General features: G+C 38.7%; 1 protein-coding gene and 1 pseudogene across 3 annotated transcripts; both read left to right on the plus strand.

Moving 5' to 3' along the window:
* Positions 1-602: 602 nt before the first annotated feature.
* Positions 603-23506, plus strand: ZNF383 (zinc finger protein 383). Of its 3 annotated transcripts, none has more exons than XM_063111892.1 (6): positions 603-677; positions 1800-1868; positions 11408-11464; positions 16939-17065; positions 17372-17467; positions 22000-23506. In XM_063111892.1, exons 3-6 carry the CDS (start codon positions 11456-11458, stop codon positions 23193-23195), a joined length of 1428 nt encoding a protein of 475 aa, XP_062967962.1. In that variant the 5' UTR covers positions 603-677; positions 1800-1868; positions 11408-11455; the 3' UTR covers positions 23196-23506. The 3 variants fall into 3 exon arrangements, with proteins under 3 accessions (XP_062967962.1, XP_062967963.1, XP_062967964.1); XM_063111893.1 differs by having other exon boundaries at positions 645-733; XM_063111894.1 differs by lacking the exons at positions 603-677; positions 1800-1868; positions 11408-11464 and having other exon boundaries at positions 17006-17065; positions 17187-17467.
* Positions 11872-13994, plus strand: LOC134389536 (alpha- and gamma-adaptin-binding protein p34-like; annotated as a pseudogene).
* Positions 23507-23653: the final 147 nt, after the last annotated feature.

Below are 23653 nucleotides of genomic sequence, written 5' to 3' on the forward strand. Positions count from 1 at the left end.
ATGATTCCCCCTAACCCTGCCAGTCCTAAATAAGTCTAATTTACTCCTTGTTTGTAGAGTTGCCCATTGTGGATATTTCATATAATCGGAATTACACAGTATGTGGCTCATCCACAGTCAGCCCCGAGCACTCCCAGAGTGGGTTACAACTCCCGGAAGAATTCAGGGCGCTGGTGCGCTCCTCACTGCCGGCGGGCTCAAGGTAGCAAGTCATTTTAGACATCTTTCTCCCTACTGTCCCGGCGCCTCACACTTTCCGCCCCCAGACTACATTTCCCAGAAATTCTTGCGGTCGGAATCAATTTCTGGCGCTAACCTGGCGACCTTCTCCTTTTTCTCAGGGAACAGGCCGGTACTATGGAGGAAGCTTGTATCCAGGATGTGGTGCCGGAGTCGTGCGGGAGGTTCACTCCGAGCCTGCGTCTGGACCTCGGAGACTCCGGGCAACGGTCTGGAGTGGGGAGCAGGGCTGTCGGCTTGGCCCAGGTTGTGAGCTGTCCGGAATACAGAGAACCGGGCGCCATCTTCCCTGCGCGGTCCTACTCCGGACTACATTTCCCAGTGTCCCCCGCGAGAACAGGGCAGTCCCTTCATTTGCCTGCGGGACCCTCAGCCTGCGGGAAGGGGAAGTACGCGGTTAGGGGCCTAGGTCGTGGGGGCACGACTAGGCACCGCAGGTGCGTCCCTGGGGGTCTGAGGGGACTCACTAGGCAGTTCCGGGGTGTCGGACAGTGTGAGTTTGTCAGGCTGGGGGAGCGGGCGCGAGGTGTGGGCTTCCGTGCGTGATTGTGACCTTATGTGACTGCGGCTTTCTGTGTGCGGGTGTGGTTGTATGTCCCTCTGGTGGGTGTGTCATTGTCACTGTGCCCATGCGCGGAGCTGGGTGTGCAGGTGTGACTGTGTATCTTCGTAGTTGGTGGGTGACTGTAACAGTGTGCGACTGTGTGTGTAGGTGTGACTGTGTCTCTGGTGGGACTGTGATTGCGTGACCGTATAACTTTGCGTTACGTTGTGTGTGTGGAGCGGTAGGGAATCTGATTATGCCGCTGTGACTGTGTGTTATCCTGAGGGATGCATGTATGTGTGATTGTTTTTCTATGAATGTTAGCAACATTAAGTGTACTGGATGCCTGTGACTATGTGAGGATATGTGAGTGTGATCACGTATCTTTATGTTGCATTGTGTGTGCGGTTGGAAGGAACTTGTAATTGTGCCAGGGTGACAGTATATATGTCCTAGTGGGTGTTGTGTTATTTTGAGTGTGTGTTATGTGTAGTGCTCGGTAGGGGGTTAGGGGAAACCGTTAACTGTGTATGCCTCTATAATGAGTGTCCTATGGTGACTATTTGTAACACTGCATAATTTTTGTGGTGCTATGTTTGAGTGGTCTGTAAACATGTGGGTGTAACCGTGTATCCTCAGGGTGGGATGTGGGACTGTGTGTGACCATATATAGTGCTATTATTTGGGTAAGGTGTGACTTTGAGGGTGTGTATGGGTCCCCAAGGTGGGTGTGACTGAAGTTTTGGGTGTGGGGTTTCTGTAACTGCCCTTGTGATTCCAGCTTTCTGTCCCAAGAGACTGCTGTGAGGTCAGGACAGATTCTGGTCTTGGACAGCAGAGACTTCACCCTTCCTCTGATACCAGGAATGCTTAGGACATTCCAGACTCCTCTGACCTCTCTCCATCCCTTCATCCCTCTTTGGGTGGTAGATGTGGGTCTAGAGTGACTTCTGATCTGGTCAGTCTGGGCCACAAGAAGGGTTTGGCATCTCATGATTCCTTTCTCCTTCCTCAGCTCTGCTCTCCTCAGAAAGGTACCCAGAGGAAGAAAGAGGAATGTCTGTTGGGCAAGCCAAATAAAAAGGTGCGCTGGGGTTTCTTTTTTGTTTTTCTTCCCCTGGACTGTCGTGCTTAACGTAGACCCATCAAGTGACCTGGTTCTTACAAATTTCCATTGGAGAAAATGATGGGAAGCCCTGGAAACACAAATCCACTATTCTTCCTGACTTCCTTCTAAATAGTGTTAACATATTAATTTAGAAAACAGATCAGTTTCTCCTGTGTACTAAGTCTTTTCTTCTTTTTAAACACACACATGTAAAACATGATTAAAGAGTTTGGAAAATAGGAAGGTACAAAGAGCAAAAGTAAATTCTTATCACCCAGACATAACCACTGTCAATATTTTGATCTTTTTTATTCCAGTAAGTTTCCTATGCTTATACATTTATATTAAGTTTGGAATCTTATGCTAATACAGAAAAATACTTAAAATATAGACATATGAGTATAGTTTAAGAAACAATTATAAAGGGAACCTCTTCATAACAAAAACTTACATCAGCACTCCAGAAGCCCCTGTTAGTCTTTCCCCTAAAATAAACCTATCCTCCTCACTTCTTTAGATAATCCTTACCCTGACTTTGGTGATTCTTATTTTCTTGTTGGCTTTTTTAAGAGGTTTTACTACATAACTACTTATCCTTAAGCAATATAGTTTAGTTTTGCCCTTTTAACTTTATATAAATGGAATTGTGCTGTTTAATGTTTTGAGTCTTGCTTTTCATTGAATTTGTTAGGCTCACCCTTGCTGTTATAGATAGATGTAATTCAGACATTGATTGTTTCCAGTTTTTGGCTTTTACGAAAGGGCTGCTCTAAAAATGTTTTTATAAGTACCCTGGTATACATGTTTTCTTAGGGTGTAAGCATGTGAATGAATTGCTGGGCCATAGGATATGTGTGCAGCTTCAAATTTCCTAGATAATGCTGAACTGACTTAGAATACGGTTTTACAAGTTAAATTCCTACCAGCAGTTTATAAACATAGCCAACCTATATTCTAACACTTGGTCGTTTGGTATTCTCATCTTTGATGAATGTGTTGATATAATGGTTTTAAAAGTAGAACGCACATTCTGAAAAGTACAGAAATCAAAGTATATGGCATGATGAATTTAACAAAATGAGCATATTTATTTAACCAGAGCTCAAATCTGATAAGGAAATAGAACATCACCAGCAGTCCAGAAGTCCAATTCTTGTCCCGTCCACTCGCTGCCCTCCTTTCCCCAAGATAACTATTATTTTGTCTTCTATAGCCATGGATTAATTTTACTTGCACTTGAATTTTATATAAACAGAATCACACAATATCCACTATTTTGTGCTTGTCTTCTTTTTTTCAGCATTACATTTCATATGTAATATGAATCTAAAGAAGTTAAGGAAAAGTGTAGTGGATTAAACTCGGAAAAGTAAAAGATAGGAAATAATAAGAAATCAAATATAAATTTTTTAAATTTATTTTTTATTGTATATATTTAAGGTGTACACGTTTTGATATACATAGTGAATATATATTGAAATATAAAATGAGTGTACAGTAGAGAAAATTAATAAAGCCAAAAGTTTATTTTTTGGAATTGATAAACTTCTAGCAAAACTTTAAAAAAAAGAAATAAAAGAAATAAGACACAGATTACCAATGTCAGATATGAAGGGAAAAAAGAAAACACCAACCACAGACTAGCTTTATGGCTAAGCTCTCAATTAATTAATTCATGCTTCTACCTGGGACTTCATTGCACTAAATAAGCTCACAGGAACATGAGCCACTGATTATTATGCTAAGTCCCTTTTTATATTTCATCAGACATGTACATTTCTTTTTTTTTCAGTGATTTTGCTTTACTTTTAACCATGGTAAAAATCACAACATAATATTTACCATCTTAAATATTTCTTAATGTACAGTTCAGTAAATGTTAAGTCTATTCAAAATGTACAACGGATCTCCAGAACTTTTTCATCTTGCAAAAAGACTATAACCATTAAACAACAATGTCCCATTTCCCTGCCCCCCTAGCCCTTGGCAGCCACCATTCGAATTTCTGTTTCTGTAAGTTTAACTACTTTAGATACCTTTGTAGGTAGAATCATACAATATTGGTCTTTTTTGACGGGTTATTTCACTTAGCATAATGTCCTCAAGGTTCAAACATGTTGTAGTATGTGACAGAATTTCCTTTCTTTTTGTTTTTTTGTTTTTAATAGACTTTATTTTTTACAGCAGTTTTAGATTCACAGCAAAACTGAGCAGAAGGTACAGAAATTTCCCATATACCCCATGCCCCACACATGTATAGTCTCCCCTGTTATCAACATCTTTCACCAGAGTGGTACATTTGTTGCAACTGATGAACCCAGAGTCCATAGTTTGCATTATGGTTCACTCTTTGTGTTGTACATTCCAGGGTTTGGGACAAATATATAGTGACATGTATCCACTGTTATAGTGTCATATAGAGTAGTTTCATTGTGCTAAAAAGCCTCTGTGCTCTACCTGTTCATCCCTCTCTCCCCACCAACCACAGCCCCAACACCTATCCCTGGAAACCACTAATCTTTTTACTGTCTTCATAGTTTTGCCTTTTCCAAAGTGTTATACAGGTGGAATCATACAGTGTGTGTACCCTTTTCAGATTGGCTTCTTTCCCTTAGTATTCAAGTTTCTTGAGCCACTGATCATTATGCCAAGTCCTTTTTTATACTTCATTGGACTGTAAGATTATTTTTAATATAGATTCTTATTTTTGTAATTCAGTTTATCTGTTGGACAAGATGTGTGCTTTAAGACTTGCATTGTCTGCAGTGTCATTGTAATTCATTGTCCTGTAATGAAGATATATAGACCTGGGCTAGTGGACTTTTTGAAAAACTTAAATCTCCCTTATTAGTATCACTATGTAATTATTAGGGGCTTAATATTATTAACAGAATATTCACTTCCTAGGTGATAATGGATTGAGTATGCAATGAGCTCTTATTTGGGACATTCAGCTAATTTATTATTTTATTGTATCCTATTTCTGCTTGGTTTTGTATGTGTCTACTGGTGTTGACTAACTGCAATAAATCCCCTTTCTATCAGGTTATTGTGTGAGGCCAGTAGTGTGATGGGTCCTACCTGCTTTTGGTACAGTTTTTCCTTTTTCTGGAGCAAACTGGCTTTTTAAAAGTTCCCTGAGTTTATTCTTCTCATCTTGTGCAGATGGAAATAAGCACCTAATACCATAACTATAAATAATAGGAAGAGAAAAAAACATGTGTATTCACTCCCAAATTATTGCATATTAAAAAAAACCCTATTTTATTCACCCTTCTATTTTGTGCACTTAATAATTTTTCTCTTACATGCTATTATGGACCTACAGCATTTCACAGACTATTTCATTTGACTAATAGTTGTTGTAGACTCCATCATAATGTAAGGAGGTGTGGTGGAAGTATTCATGGTATGTTGTTCCATATATTTTCATTACTTGGCCAGTGGGAGCCCCTTTTAGGAGACTCCTAAAAGGAGTCCTTTCAGCACAGTGTGTGAGATTTTGGGCAATAGCAGGAGGTTCTGCTACAGAATGGAATGGAGTTTGTTTGCCTGCACACACAAGACAGTCAAATGCGGAGACTAAGGTCTTTGTAGCACAGAAAAAGTTTATTCTCAGGGTGGCCAAACCTGGAGATGGGAGGTGACCTCAAATCCACCTACCTGGTGGGGGGGAGTGAGGAATATTTAAGGAGAGTGTGCTGGGAAAAAAGGGGAGGCCTGGGCAGCAGTGATTAGTAGCAAGAGAGAACAAAGAGAAATTTGGAAAGTCCCTAGGGCATGTGCAATTGTTTCCTCAGGCATCTTCATGGGTTGCATGTTAAAAAAATGGCAATGTTGGCATGATGTGGAGGTGGAGTTTCAGACCTTCTGACATCAATAGGCCACTCATCAGACACTTGCACTGACTCAGGGAAGGGGTTTGTGGGGCTTGGCCAGTTCTGGACTGGTTTGCGCTGAATGGAGCTGACTCCAGGGTTCTGCAAAGTATCTTAAGACAAACAGCTTGTGACCTATACCTCAGTGATGTTATCTTTAGGGCATTAAGGCAGTAAGGGAATCCTGTGATTCCTGACTCAATGGCACTTAATCATTAACTGCAGGCTACATGACAAGCAATTCAGCAACAAAAAACTTTGGACCTATGCCTAATTACACATCTGAACTTTAAGTTGTAAAATCAAATCTGATCTGTTTGACTGTTAGTTTCAGTTTCATATCTAATCAGTTTTTCCCCCAAGACATAGAATCAACTACTATCCAGAATCCCTCTTTTCTTTTTCTTTCTCTTGTCTTCACTTCACTTCTTTTCTTCTTGGAATTGAATAAAAAACCAAAAATGGGAGACTTGTGACATAACCTGAGAGTTTATGTTGGGCAAAAGTGTTGCTCTTGTTGGGCTACTTTAAGTGGTGCCAAAGTTGAAAACTTTCTTTTTTCCCCATACTGGCCAGCTGCCAAAAAAAAAAAAGGAATAAAAACTTTCTTTTTAAGGCTTGTGTTCATATTGATTCTTCTCTAGTGTTCATAAGTAAAAGTGAGTGATTTTCTCAACCTTCGAAAATTTCTCATTCTTTGACAGGTTATTGGGGGCAAGGGATTAGCAATTAATTGAGGAAATAATTAAATCTGAGACATTTCTACAATAATCATATTGTGGAATAAAAAGCAAATTTGCTTTTTAAAATGAGAAAATAGGACTTAAAAGAAATTTTACATTCAGGTGGGTGCCTCCTTCCCAAGGAGAGAGGCTGTGGGCATGACAGGTACCTGCAGCTACTAAATATTAAGTTTATTATACAGTAATCACACACTTCAGTGGTGGCTCCATGACTTCATGAGGCTATTAACTTTCCTTATGACTCTCTTACCTAAAGATTAGCAGGCACAGAGTAAAGAATTTAGGATTTTGTGAGTCTGCTCAAAACACCAAGTTCTTATCTTATCAAAAATAAGAACTTGGTGTTTTGAGCAGACTTACTCTGAATTGAAGTAATTTGTATGGTACAGATGAAAAAGTTAACTGAAAGCATGGAGTTTCCTATAAGTGAAAATTAGGATGTACATCAGCCTCCCCAGTTTTGCTGGGCCTGAGGCCTTTCTAAATTTTCTCCCCAATCCATTCTCCTGGCCAAACCCATGCAAAGATGCATTGGTTCCCCTCTCTCATTAGCCACTCAAAGTGTTTATCTCACTCAATTTACTTTCCTTAATAGGAAGTAGAGTTCTTGCCTATTCCAACATGAGTGGGAATGCCTTTGGGAAAGCAATGGATTATAATAGAAATTACATTAGAAAAGGATTCTAAAGAATTGGGTTTTTAAAAGCTAACCTAGCCCAACATCATTACTCATGAGGAAAATGCAAATCAAAACCACAGTGAGATATCTCTTTACACCCACTAGTGATGTTAGAGACGCAAGTTCTTGGATTTCCCAAGGGAAGAATCCTGTCATGAACCCACAGTAACTTCAAGCTCACACAGCAGAGTCATACTCACAGTCAAAGTTTATTGCAAAGTGAAAGTACACACAGAAGGGTGCATGGGCGATTCCTCTCAAGTGAAGCGCAGGGCATGAATTCTTAGAGAAGGGTTTATATGTTGTTCCAGGATGGGGGTGTTTCTCTATCTTAACTAAAGGGAGGGATATTCAAGAAAAAGGGGGAGAAAAATGGGTTCTCGGGGCCTTTTTGCTTGAGCAAGCTCTTTTCTGAGAATCAAAGAAAAGAGGGTTTTTGTATTTTGTCATTTTGCTTCCTGCTCAGAAAACCACAGAGCTCCAAAGTGCAAGATGATTGATAGGGTAGCTAAGATGCTACTGCTGCTTGTCTGCTCAGCCTGAATATCCATGTGCAGCCTCCCAGGAGCAAGTCCCTGTTATATTCCATGTGCAGCCTCCCAGGAGCAAGTCCCTGTTGTATTCTGCCTCACCAGGGTGGCAATAATAAAAAAGACAATAATAAATGTTGGTGAGAATTTGGAGAAATTGCTGGTGGGATCTAAAATTGTTATACTTTAGAAAACATTTTGGTATTTCTTCAAAAAGAAATTAAACAGATTTACCATAGAACCCAGCAATTCCACTCCTAGGCATATATCCAAGAGAATTAAAAATGTATGTCTACATAAAACCTTGTACATGAATGTTCATAGCAGCATTATTCACAATCACCAAAAAGTGGGAATAATACAAAGGCCCATAAACCGATGAATGGATAAACAAAATTTGATATATCCATACAATGTAATATTATTAGTCAGTAAAAGGAATGAAGTTCTGATACATGCTACAACATGGATGTACCATGAAAACATGCTAAGTGAAATAATCCAGTCACAAAAGTCCACATAATATATGATTTCATTTATGAAATGTCTAGCACAGGCATGTCCATGGAGGCAGAAAGTAGATTAGTATTTGCTTAGGGCCAGGAGAAGAAGGGAAAATGGGGACTGACTGCTACTGAGTTTTCTTTTAGAGGAGATGAAGATGTTCTAAAATTAGATTATGGTGAATATACTAAAAAACATTGAATTGTACACTTTAAATGGGTGGCATATGTTATATCTCAATAAAGCTATGAAAAAAATAAAGCTAACCTAAAATTAGTGAGTGGGAGTCTAGATAAAACATTATTGGCTATGACTTGATAATTGTTGAAGCTGGTTAATGGGTACATGGAGGTTCTTTATACTATTTAAACTCTACTTTCGTGTATGTTTGGAAATTTCTGTATTAAAAAAGTTTTGAAAAACCGAAAATAAATAATGTCTAATGGTAAAATACTAGAAGCATCCCCAGTAAAATCAGGGAGAAGGCACTCTCAGCACTATTATTTAACATTTTTTTTCCCTAAATCTATCAAAAAAGCAGTGCTCCATAGGAAATTAGAAAAAAATTGCTTTATTCTTTCCAATAAGTTCTATTAAGCTTCTTTTGAAGGCCAGCCGATTTCCTGCCCTTGAATGAGTTTTCAGTCAGTGTTGGATAATAAAAAGTCTTCTAGTTTCTTTCAGTTACAAAATCAATTTTATTTTAGTAATTACAGTGTCCATTTCACTCCACTAATCAATACCATAAACTTTTTTTAAAGTTTAAAATTCTGTCTCCTTGAGCTTGAAGCTTGCAGTAGGAAGCTGTGATGATTGCTTTTCTATTTCCCTTCCTTGAACTTCTCCTTCCCCCTAGGTATTCTTGACCCCCTCTAGGTATTCTTGACACAAGGGAACATGGAAGGGAAGAGAGAGTAAATCAGAAAAAATCTTAATTGTATTGAAGCTGGTTCTCTCTTGTATGGGTCATATTCACATTTTGACTCTTTGTGAGGTGGGGCTCTACTCAAGCTGGTTGCCTACAATTCCTGCATTCAGCATTTGGACATCAGTCCTCTACCCCTTCTCTAGAGTTCATAGTCCCCTACTAGAAATCCTCTTCATAGGCTTGGAACAAATCCAGGCCAAAGACAGTGCCTACTGTGGGATACATATCTAGTCCCAGGAGGGAATTAGGCCCTAATCTTCTAAATTCTAGGGACAGAAGAAAAGTTTTCCTAAGAATTCTCACCACATTTCACTTGGAACCCTGGTGGCACTGGGATCCTCTCTTTTACTTACGAAGTGGGAATATGAAGTATACCAGTGCTTTCCAAAAATAAGCCTTTCTCTCAGAAATAGTTTTCTCCTGTAGACTGTCCAATCTCTGAAATAGCTTTGGAATAGTTACGGAATTGAACCAAGGGCACAAAATCACTTTCTAGCCTGCTCCTTTTCAAGTCCTACGTAAGATGGCCAAGGTTCTCATTGTGAAATGCAGGGTATTGTGGTCCCTATTGCCTTGTTCTCCTTCTCTTGGACTTCTCCTAAACTGAGAGTGAGGGAGATATATTTTAACATTTTGTTCTAAACTGAAAACTAGTGCAAATAATAAGAGAATTAAAGAAGGTACAAAGTCAATATCCAGAAATCAATAGAACTTTGTATATTTAAAAAAATAATACATGGAAGACACACTGGAAAAGACTCCATTTAATAATAGCCACACACACACACAAATAGTATAACATCCATAGGAATAATGTGAATAAGTAATGTGCATGATGTATGTGAAGAAAACTTTATAATGTTCTTGAAGGACACAGATATTGACTTTAATAAGTAGAAAGGCATCTGTGTTCTAGGAAAGCAAGACTCAACCCCATAAAAATGCCAGAACTCTTTAAGTTAATCTGCTCTTTTTATGCAGTCCTAAGAAAAACACCAGTATGATTTTTAAACTGATCTTAGTTCATATAGAAAAGTAAGTTAGAATACCAGGAAACTTCTGAAAAAGATGAGTAATGAGAGGTCTTTTATTAAGATTTCAAAACATTTAAAAATTATAGTAAATACAGAGTGTGATACTGGCAAAAGAATAAACCGATGGATCACTGAACCAAAATAGAACCACAAATAGATCCATGAAAATCGTAGCATTTAAATCAGTAGGGAAAATATATTTCATAGTCATTTTTTCTAAGGCTCACTTTTTTTTTCCTTCTCATTTCAACATATCTTGTCAGATTATATCTTATATAGTTTATTTCTTCCTTAGAAGTATATAAAATAATGATGTACTTTAAGTCCCGTGACATATGATATGATTCATATGTAGCTTTGGTACACCTGGGTAACCCCTCTCTGGGGAAAAATTAAGTAGGATTTCTAACTCATATATTATACTAAAATAAAATTATGATTGATAATCTGATACCATAATCTTACCAAATCTTATACCAAAATAAAATAACAATTGATTAAAAGATTTGTGTTACAAATGAAAGCATTAAAATTGTAGAAGGAGGAGAAATTTGTATAAATACGGATAGGTTGAAAAAAATTCTTTACCAAAATCTGTGAAAGAAAAGCTGGTAGTTTGTTTTCTGTGGCAAAAACACATAAGCAAAACTGAGCTAGAGGGTAAGACAGGAGTGCCTCTGTGCGGGCTGGGGGAGCAGCAGGGGTACTGACTGGCTTTCTTGGGCTTGAAGTGAGACTTGATTAGGGAAGTCTTTGGTCCTTCTGGTCTGAGCGTACTGTGTTCCTGGCCAAAGGGCACCATTTGGGTGAGTCTGGCTTGGGGACCTGAGGGCTACAGAAGAGGGATCTGCTCGAGGCAGGTGGTCATAGCAGCTCAGTCTTCGGTTCACAGCAACATCATCACTCAGGTGGGGTAAAGTCTTGCTTGAATCTCTTGGCTGATGCAGGAATCTGGATTGATGGGTGCAAGAGAATGAATCTGGCTCTTCGTCTTCCCTTGGATCCAGCTACTCGGGATGTATCTTGCTGCAGCTAAAGCCTGGAGTTTCTACGGCTGAAGAAGGAGTGGGATTTGTTCTATACTCCCGATAAATACAGTTATATCATCAGACCACAGGAGGTGAAATTAGTTTTATCTGGAGAGCTGTGTGGCCAGTGGTTTCTAGAGGATTTCTTTGCTTCCTTAGTCCTGCCTTCTCAGAACACTATCCTTTTTCAGGAGAACAGCCCTGAGGAAGACTGATCATCTCCTGCAATTCTGAAAGCCATGGCTGAGGTGAGTTGATGCCTTTTCTTGCCTTCCTGACATTTAGTTCTTTTTTAAAAAAAAGACATAATCATTTGCTTTCCTCATCCTGACATTTCTGACTAATAGGATCTTGATCCCCATTTCCTCTTATTTTAGCTAGATAATCCTACGTCATCCCTACGTGCCACTCTTTTTTTCAACCAGCATTAATATTTTTACTCAGCAAATAACTCAACGTCTTTCTTCTTAGCCTATCCTAGGCACTATGTGGAGAGGAAATGTATTCTCTTAAGGAAACAAGAGTAGATTTGTAGGATGAATTTGTCCTGTCTGGACTGTGATTTGATGAGGTGGAGGTATGAATTGCTTAGCTGGGAACAAATGTGGAAAAGCCAAGATTATCTCCACAGAACAGCATTTTCCAGTAAGATAGGATGGAAAATGGTGCTGATAGCTCCAAATGTTAGAATGTTGTGAGATCTCCTGGTTTATGAGGCTTCGAGAATCATAGGGTGGTAGCTTATATAGATCTCTGAGATTCTGTTGGGGCATCCATGAGAGAAATCCGATTTTAGGTAAAACAAGAAGTGTGGGTTGTGAGGAATTTCTATGCAAATCATCAGTTTTCTTTATCTCAGAAATAAGGATAAGGTTGATGGATTATTAGAGTGCATAAGTTGTTAAGATCATACTGTCAGAACTCTGAAGAATCTTATGTCTTGTTTATTAATATCTATATTGCAGAAAATTCTGCCACCAGAAAAATATTAAAGAATTTGTATTAAAAAGAAACAATTCTTGTAACAGTAAGTCACATGAGTGAAGTAGAGTTTATGAGAAAACATCATTTGCTGTTTTGGAGATATTGCTATTTTAAAATATATTCATCAAATTTTACATGTTAAAAATTTAAGAAGTGTAAAACGAGTAGGGCCCTACCCCACCACTTAATCTTACTTCCTAAGGACGGACACCTTTATCTCTTTTAGATGATTCCAGTGGAATTTATTCCATATTTCTGATTAATATCCCTATCAATTTTAGACATTTTCTAGTTATTTCTTTGCAAGGTATGTGTGGATTTACATTTGCTACGTCCCTCTCTACTTCCTTTCCCCACAACAGAGTTATGTCACAATTTTAAGTCAATACTACACATACACATGGTTAAGATCTTGCAGATAGTCTATTGCAACTATTCTCTACCATCTCCCCCACCCCCCCACCCCCCAAAACCCACAAAACTTTATAATGGAAAATTTCACACATACGAAAAGTAGTTTTATGAACTACTACACACTCACCACCAGCTTTGATAATTATCAATTCGGTGTTAATCATGTTTCATCTGTACCTCTCCATGTGTACTCCGCTGCCTTTACTCCCACGCACCGGATTATTCTGAAACTAATAGAAACAGGAGAAGGATCCGACGGGATCTTAGTTTTCAGCCTCCTGTGACGTGGCTGGGGCCGGGCGGGTTACCTTGCTGCGGAAACACGGTCTCTGGGCGCAGAAACCTGCAGGGGTGCTCGTTGCCATAGCAACACCGAGGCCAGCCTGTTCTGTGCGGGAAGTTGGGGGGCGGGGGCTGAGGGTGGGGTCAGGGTAGGCTGCAGATTCTGAGAACGCGCCTGTGGCTGTGGCGCAGCCCAAGAGGAAGGCGGTTCCCTGACCGACCGCTGGTGAGCGCCTCTGGCTGTGGGCGTTCCCTGTGCGCTGGTCACCAGCTGCTGTCCGACCTTCACCAGAGACCAGCCGGCACCGGAACCGTACCCTTGGAAGAGAAGATCTTATTGTGGAAGTCACTTCTAATGATGTCGTGAGATTTTGTCCCTGGACCATGGATAACAAATAACTACTCAGCGGATATCAATCTGTGTGTGGTGCCAAACAAATTTCTCTTCAATCTCTGTAAAGTCTGTCCAAGCGTTTGTGGTTTACTTTGACAAAACACCAGAGTCGGGTCTTGATAGTGTCTTCTCATGGCTTCTGCTGGCAGAGGCATGGTTACCTAAGGTGATCATCTTGGTCTGTGATAGAATGTCTGAGAACAGTGTAAACTGGCAAAAAGCTCAAGAATGATGCATCAAACGTGCCTCTGAATTGGTAGAACTTAGTCCAGAGGAGTTGCCTGAAGAGGATGATAGAAACCAAGGCGTTAGCCTTCTCAACTCATTGGCTAGAAAAGCCATAGCATTGGATTAGCAGAGACCTGTCACTTAGAGCAGCCCGTTTACCAGCAGCAGATAGGACTGAATCTGTCTCAGATCACAGGGTGGTGCATCTAACACAGCAGATGCCCAGATTGATAGCATTGTAGATCCCCTGTTAAATCTGGATATTCAAGAATTAGCCAGTCTTAACTACTAGGGTAGGAGATCCGGAGAATATTGAAAGACTATTTTCAAAGTTAAAGAAAATGAAAGATAAGGCTACCATGCTTCCTCATGAGCAAAGAAAGTTGCATGTAGAAAAGGTGGCCAAAGCATTCTAGATGGCAATTGAGGGAGACAGAGATGAAATTGAAGGCCTTTCACCTGATGAAGAACAGTAAATTATTTATCCTAGTGTTTGACTAACAAACATGCTAGCTCTGTCTACCTGAGATAGTTCCCTATTCAATCCAGTTATATTTTGCTGAAATCTCATGATCGTGTTGGCCACCTAACTTGTTTATAGGGTCCCCTTAATTTTAGTTTTTAGTAGAGTGTTAAGGAGAAATCTTTTCTCCCTCAGTATATTGTGAGGCAATGAGGAATACGGTGGCAATAATGAGAATTTCTCAAATACACTTTCTTGTTCTTGGAGTGGGGGGTAGAATGCGTCTCAGAGGTCTGTGTGATTTACTCAAGTTAAAGAAGAAGAAAACCATCACGCCATTCTTAGTCAACCTTTTAAGTAGCATTCACTGCATTTACACTTGATTACTGCAGATCAGAAGCTTGTGCCACCTTTCGTGGGTGTTTTGGATTTTCTCTATTCAGAGAGCTTGTGGCTTTGAGCTGTGATGCTTTTTTTGCAAAAAAAAAAAAGGAGGCAGCTGTAAATTTGGTTTGTGCTGTAGCATAGATGGGGCCAAAGTCAGTGGCCCAGAGGTTAGTCTCTAACTAAAAAAATGCTTCTGGGCATTTCTCTTGAAGTATCGCATCTGAAGTCACGCTAGAAAGAACTGAAAAACTAGCGTGAATTTTTAGACTATAATAAATGAGGCAAATGATGGGGATTAAACAAACCCTTCTCCCAAGGTGTTGTGGTGTGTGGGTGAGAGGGAGGAGGAGGAGAGAGACTTAGGAAATCCCTATGTAGAGCATGGAAACAGTGTTAATCATATACTGAGATTTTTATTCTAGCATTTTCGTGATGAAGCTCTTCTGCCTTAGAGTTCTCCCCTGCTACTTGAGATGCCAGAGCTGTGTTGTCATACTTTATACCCTCAAAACAAGGCAAGCTTCCTCCTCTTTCTCTTTTAAAGCCAAGGAGATATCACTGCCAAAATAGCAACACCAAGGGGTGGGTGAGGATGTGAAATGTCCTGAACACCTTGTTTTACTTCCCAGTTGATAGTTTCCTCTATACCCTTCCAGGACTGTAGCCCTGAGGGAATCTCCTTTGTTCTTTATCCTTTGTCATGTTTGAGTCAGTCAGCCCCAGAGGAACTAATCATCAAAAGGAAAGTTTCCAAAGGGAGAGGGGAAAGTACAGCAAATGAAAATCCTTGTTTCTGTTTTTTTAGATAGACACTTTTGTAATGCATGTCATTAACTTTGACTGTGGTGGTTACTGCCATGGCTCTAAACTGGCCCAGAGCACTGCAGATAGTGTTGGCACATGGGCCAAGAACTGGTTTTGCCTAGTCTGGGTTCTGTCCTATTCACATGGCTTGGCAGAAACACAGGTTAGGTCACTAGCAGAAACAAGGTTCACACCCCCTCCAGGCACCACCTTATAAGCTCTGCAGAACCTGAAACAGATGGCAGAAGGAATGGAATACTCCAGGGGCCAGGCCAAGCCACCACTGGGAGGAGACATCTCAGTGTTTGGAGCATTCAGAAAGTAGCATTCCAGGGAAACTGGAAGCTGTGTTGCTTAGTGACCTTTTCCCCCATCAGTGTTTTTTGAGGTTATTGCATTAGTCACTGATTAGAAGAAACTGTGAACTTGAATTTGTGGATTGAACAAAGCCAGGTGATTAAAATGTGATTTATTTATAATGTCAAAAACAAAAAAACAGAAATTGGTATGTATCTCTAATAGATAAGGATTATTTTTTAAAAATACAACCATTATGCCATTATTGAATCTAAAAAAGCTAAAATTAATTTGTTAATATCATCAATATCCAGTTGTATTCAAATTTCCATTATTGTCTCATTTTTTAAGTATTTATTTGAATTAGAATTCAGATAAAATGGTGCATTGCAATTGATTGATATGTCTCTCAAGTCTCTTACTTTGTAGGTACCCCTTCTATCTCTCCTTTCTTTGCAGTTTTTTTGTTGGAAAAATACCATAAACTGGTTCATTTGTCCACTGTCTGGATTTTGCTGAATGCATCTCTGTGATATCATTTAAGTATTTCCTGAAAATTGGTAATTAGGTAGAAAAGCTTCATCAGATTCAGCTTAGATTTTTTTTGTGAAGAATATTTTATAAAGCACATTATATCTAGTTCTCTTTCTTTTTGTAATATTAGCACCTGTTGATGATTATTGTTAGATTCATTAATTCATTAGGGGTTGCAAAATGATATTTTAATTCTGGCATTCCTCCTTTGTAGATTAGGTTGAATACTTCTATCTATAAAGTAAAACTTTTCTTCATCATCTGTTTGGTTGCCCTGAGGGACAGTTTGTATAGGAAAGAATGTTCGAGTATTTCCATTTATTCGCCAGTTTTCAAGATAATGAATTACCTGCTTAGAATCCTCCAAAAGTGACAAATTTTTTTTTCAGTATCATTATGAGCTCATGGATTAAACATTTTAAATGTGACCAGTCAATTGCATTTATTATCTCTATAATTTGATGCACAAAGTTATACCATTTTTGGCCAATGGGAGCTGCTTCAAGTTGGCTTCTGAGTCTTTTCAACATGATCCTAGTAGTTATTGGTAGCTTTCTTACTTTTGCTATAACAAGTTGTTCAGACTCATCTAATGCATTTCTGACTTAATCCTGAAATCAGCTTTCCCCCCAAAGAAACTTGGTTCCTTTCATTTGAAAATAGTACTTTAGGAACTACAAGATAGGCACTAGGGGCACTCTTTGCTACAGGGTTAGTCATTGTGTCTAGGCCTTTCAATGGACAAAGTCAGGAATGTGTCTGTTTGTTTAATATAAACTAAACTCATTACTCTTGCATCTGTTTCTGAGATCCAAAGATACTGGTTCTCGGTGATAACAATATAATTACTCATTTGCATTACCCCACTATATAAGCACAATAGTCTCTGAAGTATTTCTTTTATTACAAAGTAATGCATATGTTTATTGTTTCAGGGATCAGTGGTGTTCAGTGATGTGTCCATAGACTTTTCTCAGGAGGAGTGGGAATGCCTGGACCCTACTCAGAGGGACTTGTACAGAGATGTGATGTTAGAGAACTACAGCAATCTGGTTTCAGTGGGTAAGGCCATCTATAGCAGTGATTCAGAGTTGTCCTCTGGAATGTCTGCTTCTTCCAGTGAATTTCTCAGCTGCTTTTCAAGTTACCGGCTGAATTTCTGCTCCTTGTTCCCAAATAAAAGGTTTGAGCTGACATGAAAAGGAAGAGTGGGAAATGGGCAGCTCCAGTGGGCTGTGGCTGAAGCTTCTTCTTTATCCTCATCTTTCTTTGGCTGTTCCTGTAGTGGCATCGTTTCCTTGATCATCAAGGGACTGGATCTGATTTACCCACAGCGTAACCATATTCCATGTCTTTTCTCGTGAGCAGGACTTTACATTCCTAAGCCTCAAGTGATCTCCTTACTAGAACAAGGGAAAGAGCCCTGGATGGTTGGCAAAGAGCTTACAAGAGGCCTGTGTTCAGGTAAGTGAGAAATGACTGAACAGAAGCAGAGCATTACAGATAATAATTCAGCTGGCCAGAGAGGAAACAGCACCTTTGCAATATTATCTTGGAAGCTCCCATCGAGATCCTAGACCTGTGGAGAAAACTAAATCCTTTTAGCATGAGTTTATAAATAAACTGTTTCTTCCCTTCCTTCACTTGCCACTCTTTATACTACTCCTCTTCAAGACCCCTCTTAATTTCAAGCAGAAGTTGCCTTTCACTTCCCCTACAAAGAAAGCTCTTTACCCATATTTTAAATTCAGCACCTTGCTAGTTAGCTTTTCTTCCTTTTTTTCATCTGGACTTGTATAGGTATTTTCTGTTATCACTCCCAAAATAATGTAATTGTATGTGTACACACACATATGAATCCACACCCCCATCCCCTACCCAAGTACTGGTCTTCGTTATAGGTGCCTGTCAGTCACTTATCAGTCTGTCTTGGATTTTTTCTTTATCCACCATTTTTGCTTTCCTCATTTGTATAAAGGAGTCTGCCAGGTGCTGCAGTTTACCAATTATGTCAGCTTTAAGAACTCAAAGTCTAAAAGTGGTGCTAAAATATATCCATAAATAATTTTCACAAAGTAAAATAAAGTATAAGAGAAGCAGACAAGGAGCTTAGCAGAAATTCAGGGGCTAAATATGTAGAAGTGTTATTAATCCAGAGTGAAATACTGGTTGGAGCCTTGGAAGTGATTGCAGTTACAATGTATAGAGATACTGTTGGAGACAAAAGAAAGGTCTATGCCTATATTGAAAAGGGAGAGATGACAGAGGAGAGATTGGAATGAAGTAGTAGAACCAGAAGAGTACTTATTGAGCACTACTATTTGGGTACTTCAGAAAGTTCACGGAAAGATTCATATTATCTTTTAATTCTACTTTTCCGCAAACTTTTTGAAGTACCCTCACATGTACAAAGTATTGGTCCAGGTCTGGGATTGTAGTATTTATCAAAACATTCAAAGCTCTGCACTTCTAGAGCCTATATTGTAGAGGGTGAGAGAGAAAATGTCTTAGTACGTTTTAAAACAGTATACCTCAGACTGAGTAATTTATAAAGAACAAAAATTTATTTTCTCATAGTTCTGGAGGCTGGGAAGTCCAAGATCAAGGCACCAGCATTTGGTCAGAGCCTTCTTGCTGTGTCTTCACATGGCAGAAGGCAGAAGGGCAAGAAAGAGCCAACTCCCTTTGTCAAACGCCTTTAAAAAGGCACCTAATTCCATTCACAAGAGATGATCTTAAAGGCCCTACCTCTTAGTACTGTAATATTGGCCACACCTGAACTTTGAAGAGGACACATTCAAACTATAGCAGAAAATAAGCGTGTCAAATATATATAATATTAATGTTAATATTATAAATTAATATTTATTTTACATCATATGTTAATGTGACATTAATATAATATATATATTTTATAATTACATATAATTATACAATATATGACTATTTTGTATGTTAATGTATTTATATATTATATAATTATATTTGTTTATATAATACAAATAAATATTTATATATTATACATTAAAACATTTTATATATCTACATATTTTATATATAATGTCAGATGGTGATAAATAGAGACCTGAAGGGCTGGCTGGCCAGTTGGCTCAGTTGATTAGAGCATGGTGTTATAATACTAATGTCAAGAGTTCAGATCCCCTTACTGGCCAGCCACCAAAAAAAATATAGAGAGACCTGAAAGAAGTAAGGGAACAAGTAATGTAAATATCTGGTGGAAGAAATTCAGGCAGAGGGAATAGGAAGAACAAGTTACCTGATTTAGGGAGCTTTTTGGTTCCTATCATTGTGGCTGGAGTAGAAGGAGCAAAAAGGAAATTGTCTAAGAGGAGATCAGGAAAGTAGCAGGGTGTATGTATGTTTGCGTGCTGGATGCAGGTGAGGATGTGGGTTGGGGTGTGTACCTGCAAATGCACTTGGGTCTTATGGGCCTTGAATTGTATTCTGAATGAGACGTGAATTATTTCCATGATTTGAACAGAGTAACATGGTCATGCTTTTAAAGGATCACTCTTGCTCAGAGGTTTGTAAGTTTGGATTCCTTTGGATAGAATTTAGGGAGTCCATGAACTTGGATGAGAAGAAAAAAATACATTTTATATTGAAATTTATCATTTCTTCCTATTGTGGCATATACAACAAGCCATAGTAGTGTTAGTAGTTCCTGTGACTTCGACATGAATAGAAATCACAGATATTTTCATATCATTTTCTGTTATTGTAGACATTTTGAAATATTTATGCTCATCATTACTCTAGAATTACTATAGTACGAGGCTCACTGCCAGGTCTTGTTATTTAATGTGTTAAAGAAAGCTCCAGGCAAAGGGAAGAACCCCTGTGAAGGCCCTGATGGGAGGGAAGAGCATGGTGTGTCTGAAGAACTGAAAGAAAGCCACTTGTTACTGGGCCCCATGAGCAAGTGGGAGTGGAGTGTGAGTTGAGGTTGGACAGACAGGCTGGAACTGTAGCATTCAGCCTTTGCTGGAGATTATGAGGAGTTTGGATTTTCAGCAGTGAAAGGCCAGACCAAATGTCATTTGGTCCCCAGATAGGATAAAGGGTGTGAAAACTTGCTGGGGAGACTAGTTTAGGAGGCTACTTCAGTAGCCTAGGTAAGAAATGATTTTGGTTTGGAAAATGACATTATCAGTGGAGATAGAAGAGGACAGTTTTAAAGGTTGCTTTGGAGCTTAACTAGATGAAAGTTGCTAAAGATCATCTAGAAGTAGAAGAAAAAAGATTGCGTTGGAATAAATTACTTGTTTCTGGCTTGAGATGTTCCAATAGGCTCCACTTTCATATCTTCAAACTATTTAATTTGCCTAAATTGTGCCATTTTTAATAAGAAATAATAGCTATCAAATACTGACTACTTTACTTCAAGACATTTACATACATTTTCCCTTATCCTCCCAAATAATCACAAGGATTACTTCCCTTTTACATATGAATGGGGGCTCAGCAGGATTAGTTAAATAATTTCCTGGGACTTAGCTGTCATCAAACTGCTTCTGGTTCCTGTCATCTTTCCATGGCAGTATGTTGTAGTGTCTTAATTTCTTTCTGTCTGCCTTAAACTCTAGCTGTCACCCCTTTCAGTCACTGGGGTGGTACATGAGCAAGTCTCCTCTCTTCTCCCAAGAGCAGCATCACAAAATTCCAAGGCAAACAGTATTTTCATTGAATCTTCAACACATAAAATATTTTGAGTTTCCCTATCTCCCACTTACATCAAATTTGTTCAATAACTTAGATATACCTCTGGCTATTCCCCCAGATGGATAACCCTCCATTACTGCTTTCAAATTTCATCCACTAAATCCTTTATTATGGAGCTTATTCTGTTTCCATACCACCGGGTGTGCTGAAATTCAATTGTGACACTAACTATCCCAAGTTTGTGCAGACCCCACAGTCCTCTACAATATTGCCCTCACTTTAGACACCAGCTGCAAGTGTTGACAGTCCCAAGGCCACCTGCAGTCTGGCTATAAATTCAGGGGTTTCTAAGGCCCATTCAGGTTTAATAATTTGCTAAAGTGACTCATAGAACTCAGGAAAACTCTATACTTAAGATTAAAGTTTTATTGTAAAGAATCAAATTAGGGCAAGATCTAGAAGTCTTCTGGACAGAGATTCCATGTCCTCTCCCTGTGGAATCAGGGTATGTCACCCTCCCATCACATCAATGTGTTTATCAGTAGTATAGCTCCACTGAGCTTTGGTGTCCATAGTTTTTATTGGGGTTTCATTGTGTAGGTGTAATTGGTTAAATCGTTGGCTGCTCAGTAGGTCTCTCTCCCCTTCCCAGAGGTTAAGCAGCTGAAAGTCTCAACCCTCCAATCAACCTTCTAATAAGCCTGGGTCTTTCTGGTGATCAGCCTCCATCCTAAAGCTTTCTAAGGACCAGTTGAGTCACCTCATTAGCATAACAAGGACACTCATATGACTCAGAAAATTCCAAGGGTTTTTGAAGCTCTGTGCCAAGAACCAGGGGCAAAGGCCAAATCTATTCTTTATTATACCATAAAGCCTGTGTTTATTTCTCTCCGGAGACTTAACAGAAAAGTATCTATTCTTTGTTATACATGTAGTATGATGATACACTCTCTCTTATACATGCATGCATACATATATATAACTAGTCATGTTTTAATATGAAAGATGACCCAAGCATTGTATATTTACCAACCTTTTTAGGTGATTCAGATCCACATCAATATTTGAGAATAATTGTAAGGTAACTTATTTCCATAGTGCCCTCCCCCTGTTTCCTGTATTATATGTTCTTAATTTCTGTGCATTTCTTGTCCATTTGTCAGATTAAACACATATCCCTGAGGACTGTATGTACATCATTTACCTACTGGATGGATATTATTTTCACTTTTATTTTTCTATTTCTATTTTAAAAGTTTAACTTTTCACGATTAGGAAGGAGAAAGAATATTTACCATTGTATTTTCTTTCAGATCTGGAATCAATGTGTGAAACCAAGTTATTATCTCTAAAGAAGGAAGTTTATGAAATAGAATCGTGCCAGAGGGAGATAATGGGACTTACAAAGCATGGCCTTGAGTACTCCAGTTTTAGAGATGTTTTGGAGTATAGAAACCATTTTTCAAGGCAACTGGGATATCAAAATGGCCATTTCAGCCAAGACATATTCACTCATGAATATATGCCCACATTTATTCAACAGACATTCCTTACCCTACATCAAATAATTAATAATGAAGAGAAACCCTACGAATGTAAGAAGTGTGGAAAGGCCTTTAGTCAGAATTCACAATTTATTCAGCATCAGAGAATTCATATTGGTGAAAAATCTTATGAATGTAAAGAGTGTGGGAAATTCTTTAGTTGTGGTTCACATGTTACTCGACACCTGAAAATTCATACTGGTGAAAAACCCTTTGAATGTAAGGAATGTGGAAAGGCCTTCAGCTGTAACTCATACCTTTCTCAACATCAAAGAATTCATACTGGTAAGAAACCCTATGAATGTAAGGAATGTGGGAAGGCCTTTAGTTATTGCTCAAATCTTATTGACCATCAGCGAATTCACACTGGTGAAAAGCCTTATGAGTGTAAAGTATGTGGGAAGGCCTTTACTAAGAGCTCACAACTTTTTCAACATGTGCGAATTCATACAGGTGAGAAACCCTATGAATGTAAAGAATGTGGGAAAGCCTTTACTCAGAGCTCAAAGCTTGTTCAACATCGGAGAATTCATACTGGTGAGAAACCCTATGAGTGCAAGGAATGTAGCAAAGCCTTTAGTAGTGGCTCAGCACTTACTAATCATCAGAGAATTCACACTGGTGAGAAACCCTATGACTGTAAGGAATGTGGGAAGGCCTTTACTCAGAGCTCACAACTTCGTCAACATCAGAGAATTCATGCTGGTGAGAAACCCTTTGAATGTGTTGAATGTGGGAAGGCTTTTACTCAAAACTCACAACTTTTTCAACATCAAAGAATTCATACAGATGAAAAACCATATGAATGTAATGAATGTGGAAAGGCTTTTAATAAATGCTCAAACCTTACTCGACATCTAAGAATTCATACTGGCGAAAAGCCCTATAACTGTAAGAAATGTGGGAAGGCCTTTAGTAGTGGCTCAGACCTCATTCGTCATCAGGCAGTTCATACTAATGAATGATAAAATTAAAACTCACTTTCCTGATATTTTAAACAAAATTCATGTTGGATTCTTATTCTCTTTCACTACTTTTTGTTTATTTTATATTTGTTTTTAATCCAAATGTATTTCACTTTAAGTTACGAGTTCAGAGTCTAAATTGACATTGCCCTTCCCTGCCCTCCCCACCAAATCTTGTACCAGTGCCAGTTGTTCAAGAATTCTTTCTTGTACCAGTGCCAGTTGTTCAAGAATTCTTTCCTTCCCCATTGTTTAGTTCTAACTTCTTGGTATTATATTATTTTCTTGTTTATATTTCCTTGTGTTTTTAGGGCTATCTTTGCTGATTTATGTATTTGTGCTTGCACTAATATCACACTGTTTAAATTGTGTGATATTTAATATTTTAATATCAGTTGTGGAATTATAACTTTGTTTTTGATGTCAGTGTTAATTTTTTTGTTTGATTTCTCAAATTT

This window comes from Cynocephalus volans, chromosome 10, assembly GCF_027409185.1.
Source record: "Cynocephalus volans isolate mCynVol1 chromosome 10, mCynVol1.pri, whole genome shotgun sequence".
NCBI classification, from domain to species: domain Eukaryota; kingdom Metazoa; phylum Chordata; class Mammalia; order Dermoptera; family Cynocephalidae; genus Cynocephalus; species Cynocephalus volans.

Excerpts from the sequence above, each read along its gene's own strand:
- ZNF383 (XM_063111892.1), top strand. Across the intron at positions 17,066-17,371 it reads CAGCAATCTGGTTTCAGTGG|GACTTTACATTCCTAAGCCT; the intron begins GTAAGGCCATCT and ends TCTCGTGAGCAG. Across the intron at positions 17,468-21,999 it reads TACAAGAGGCCTGTGTTCAG|ATCTGGAATCAATGTGTGAA; the intron begins GTAAGTGAGAAA and ends ATTTTCTTTCAG.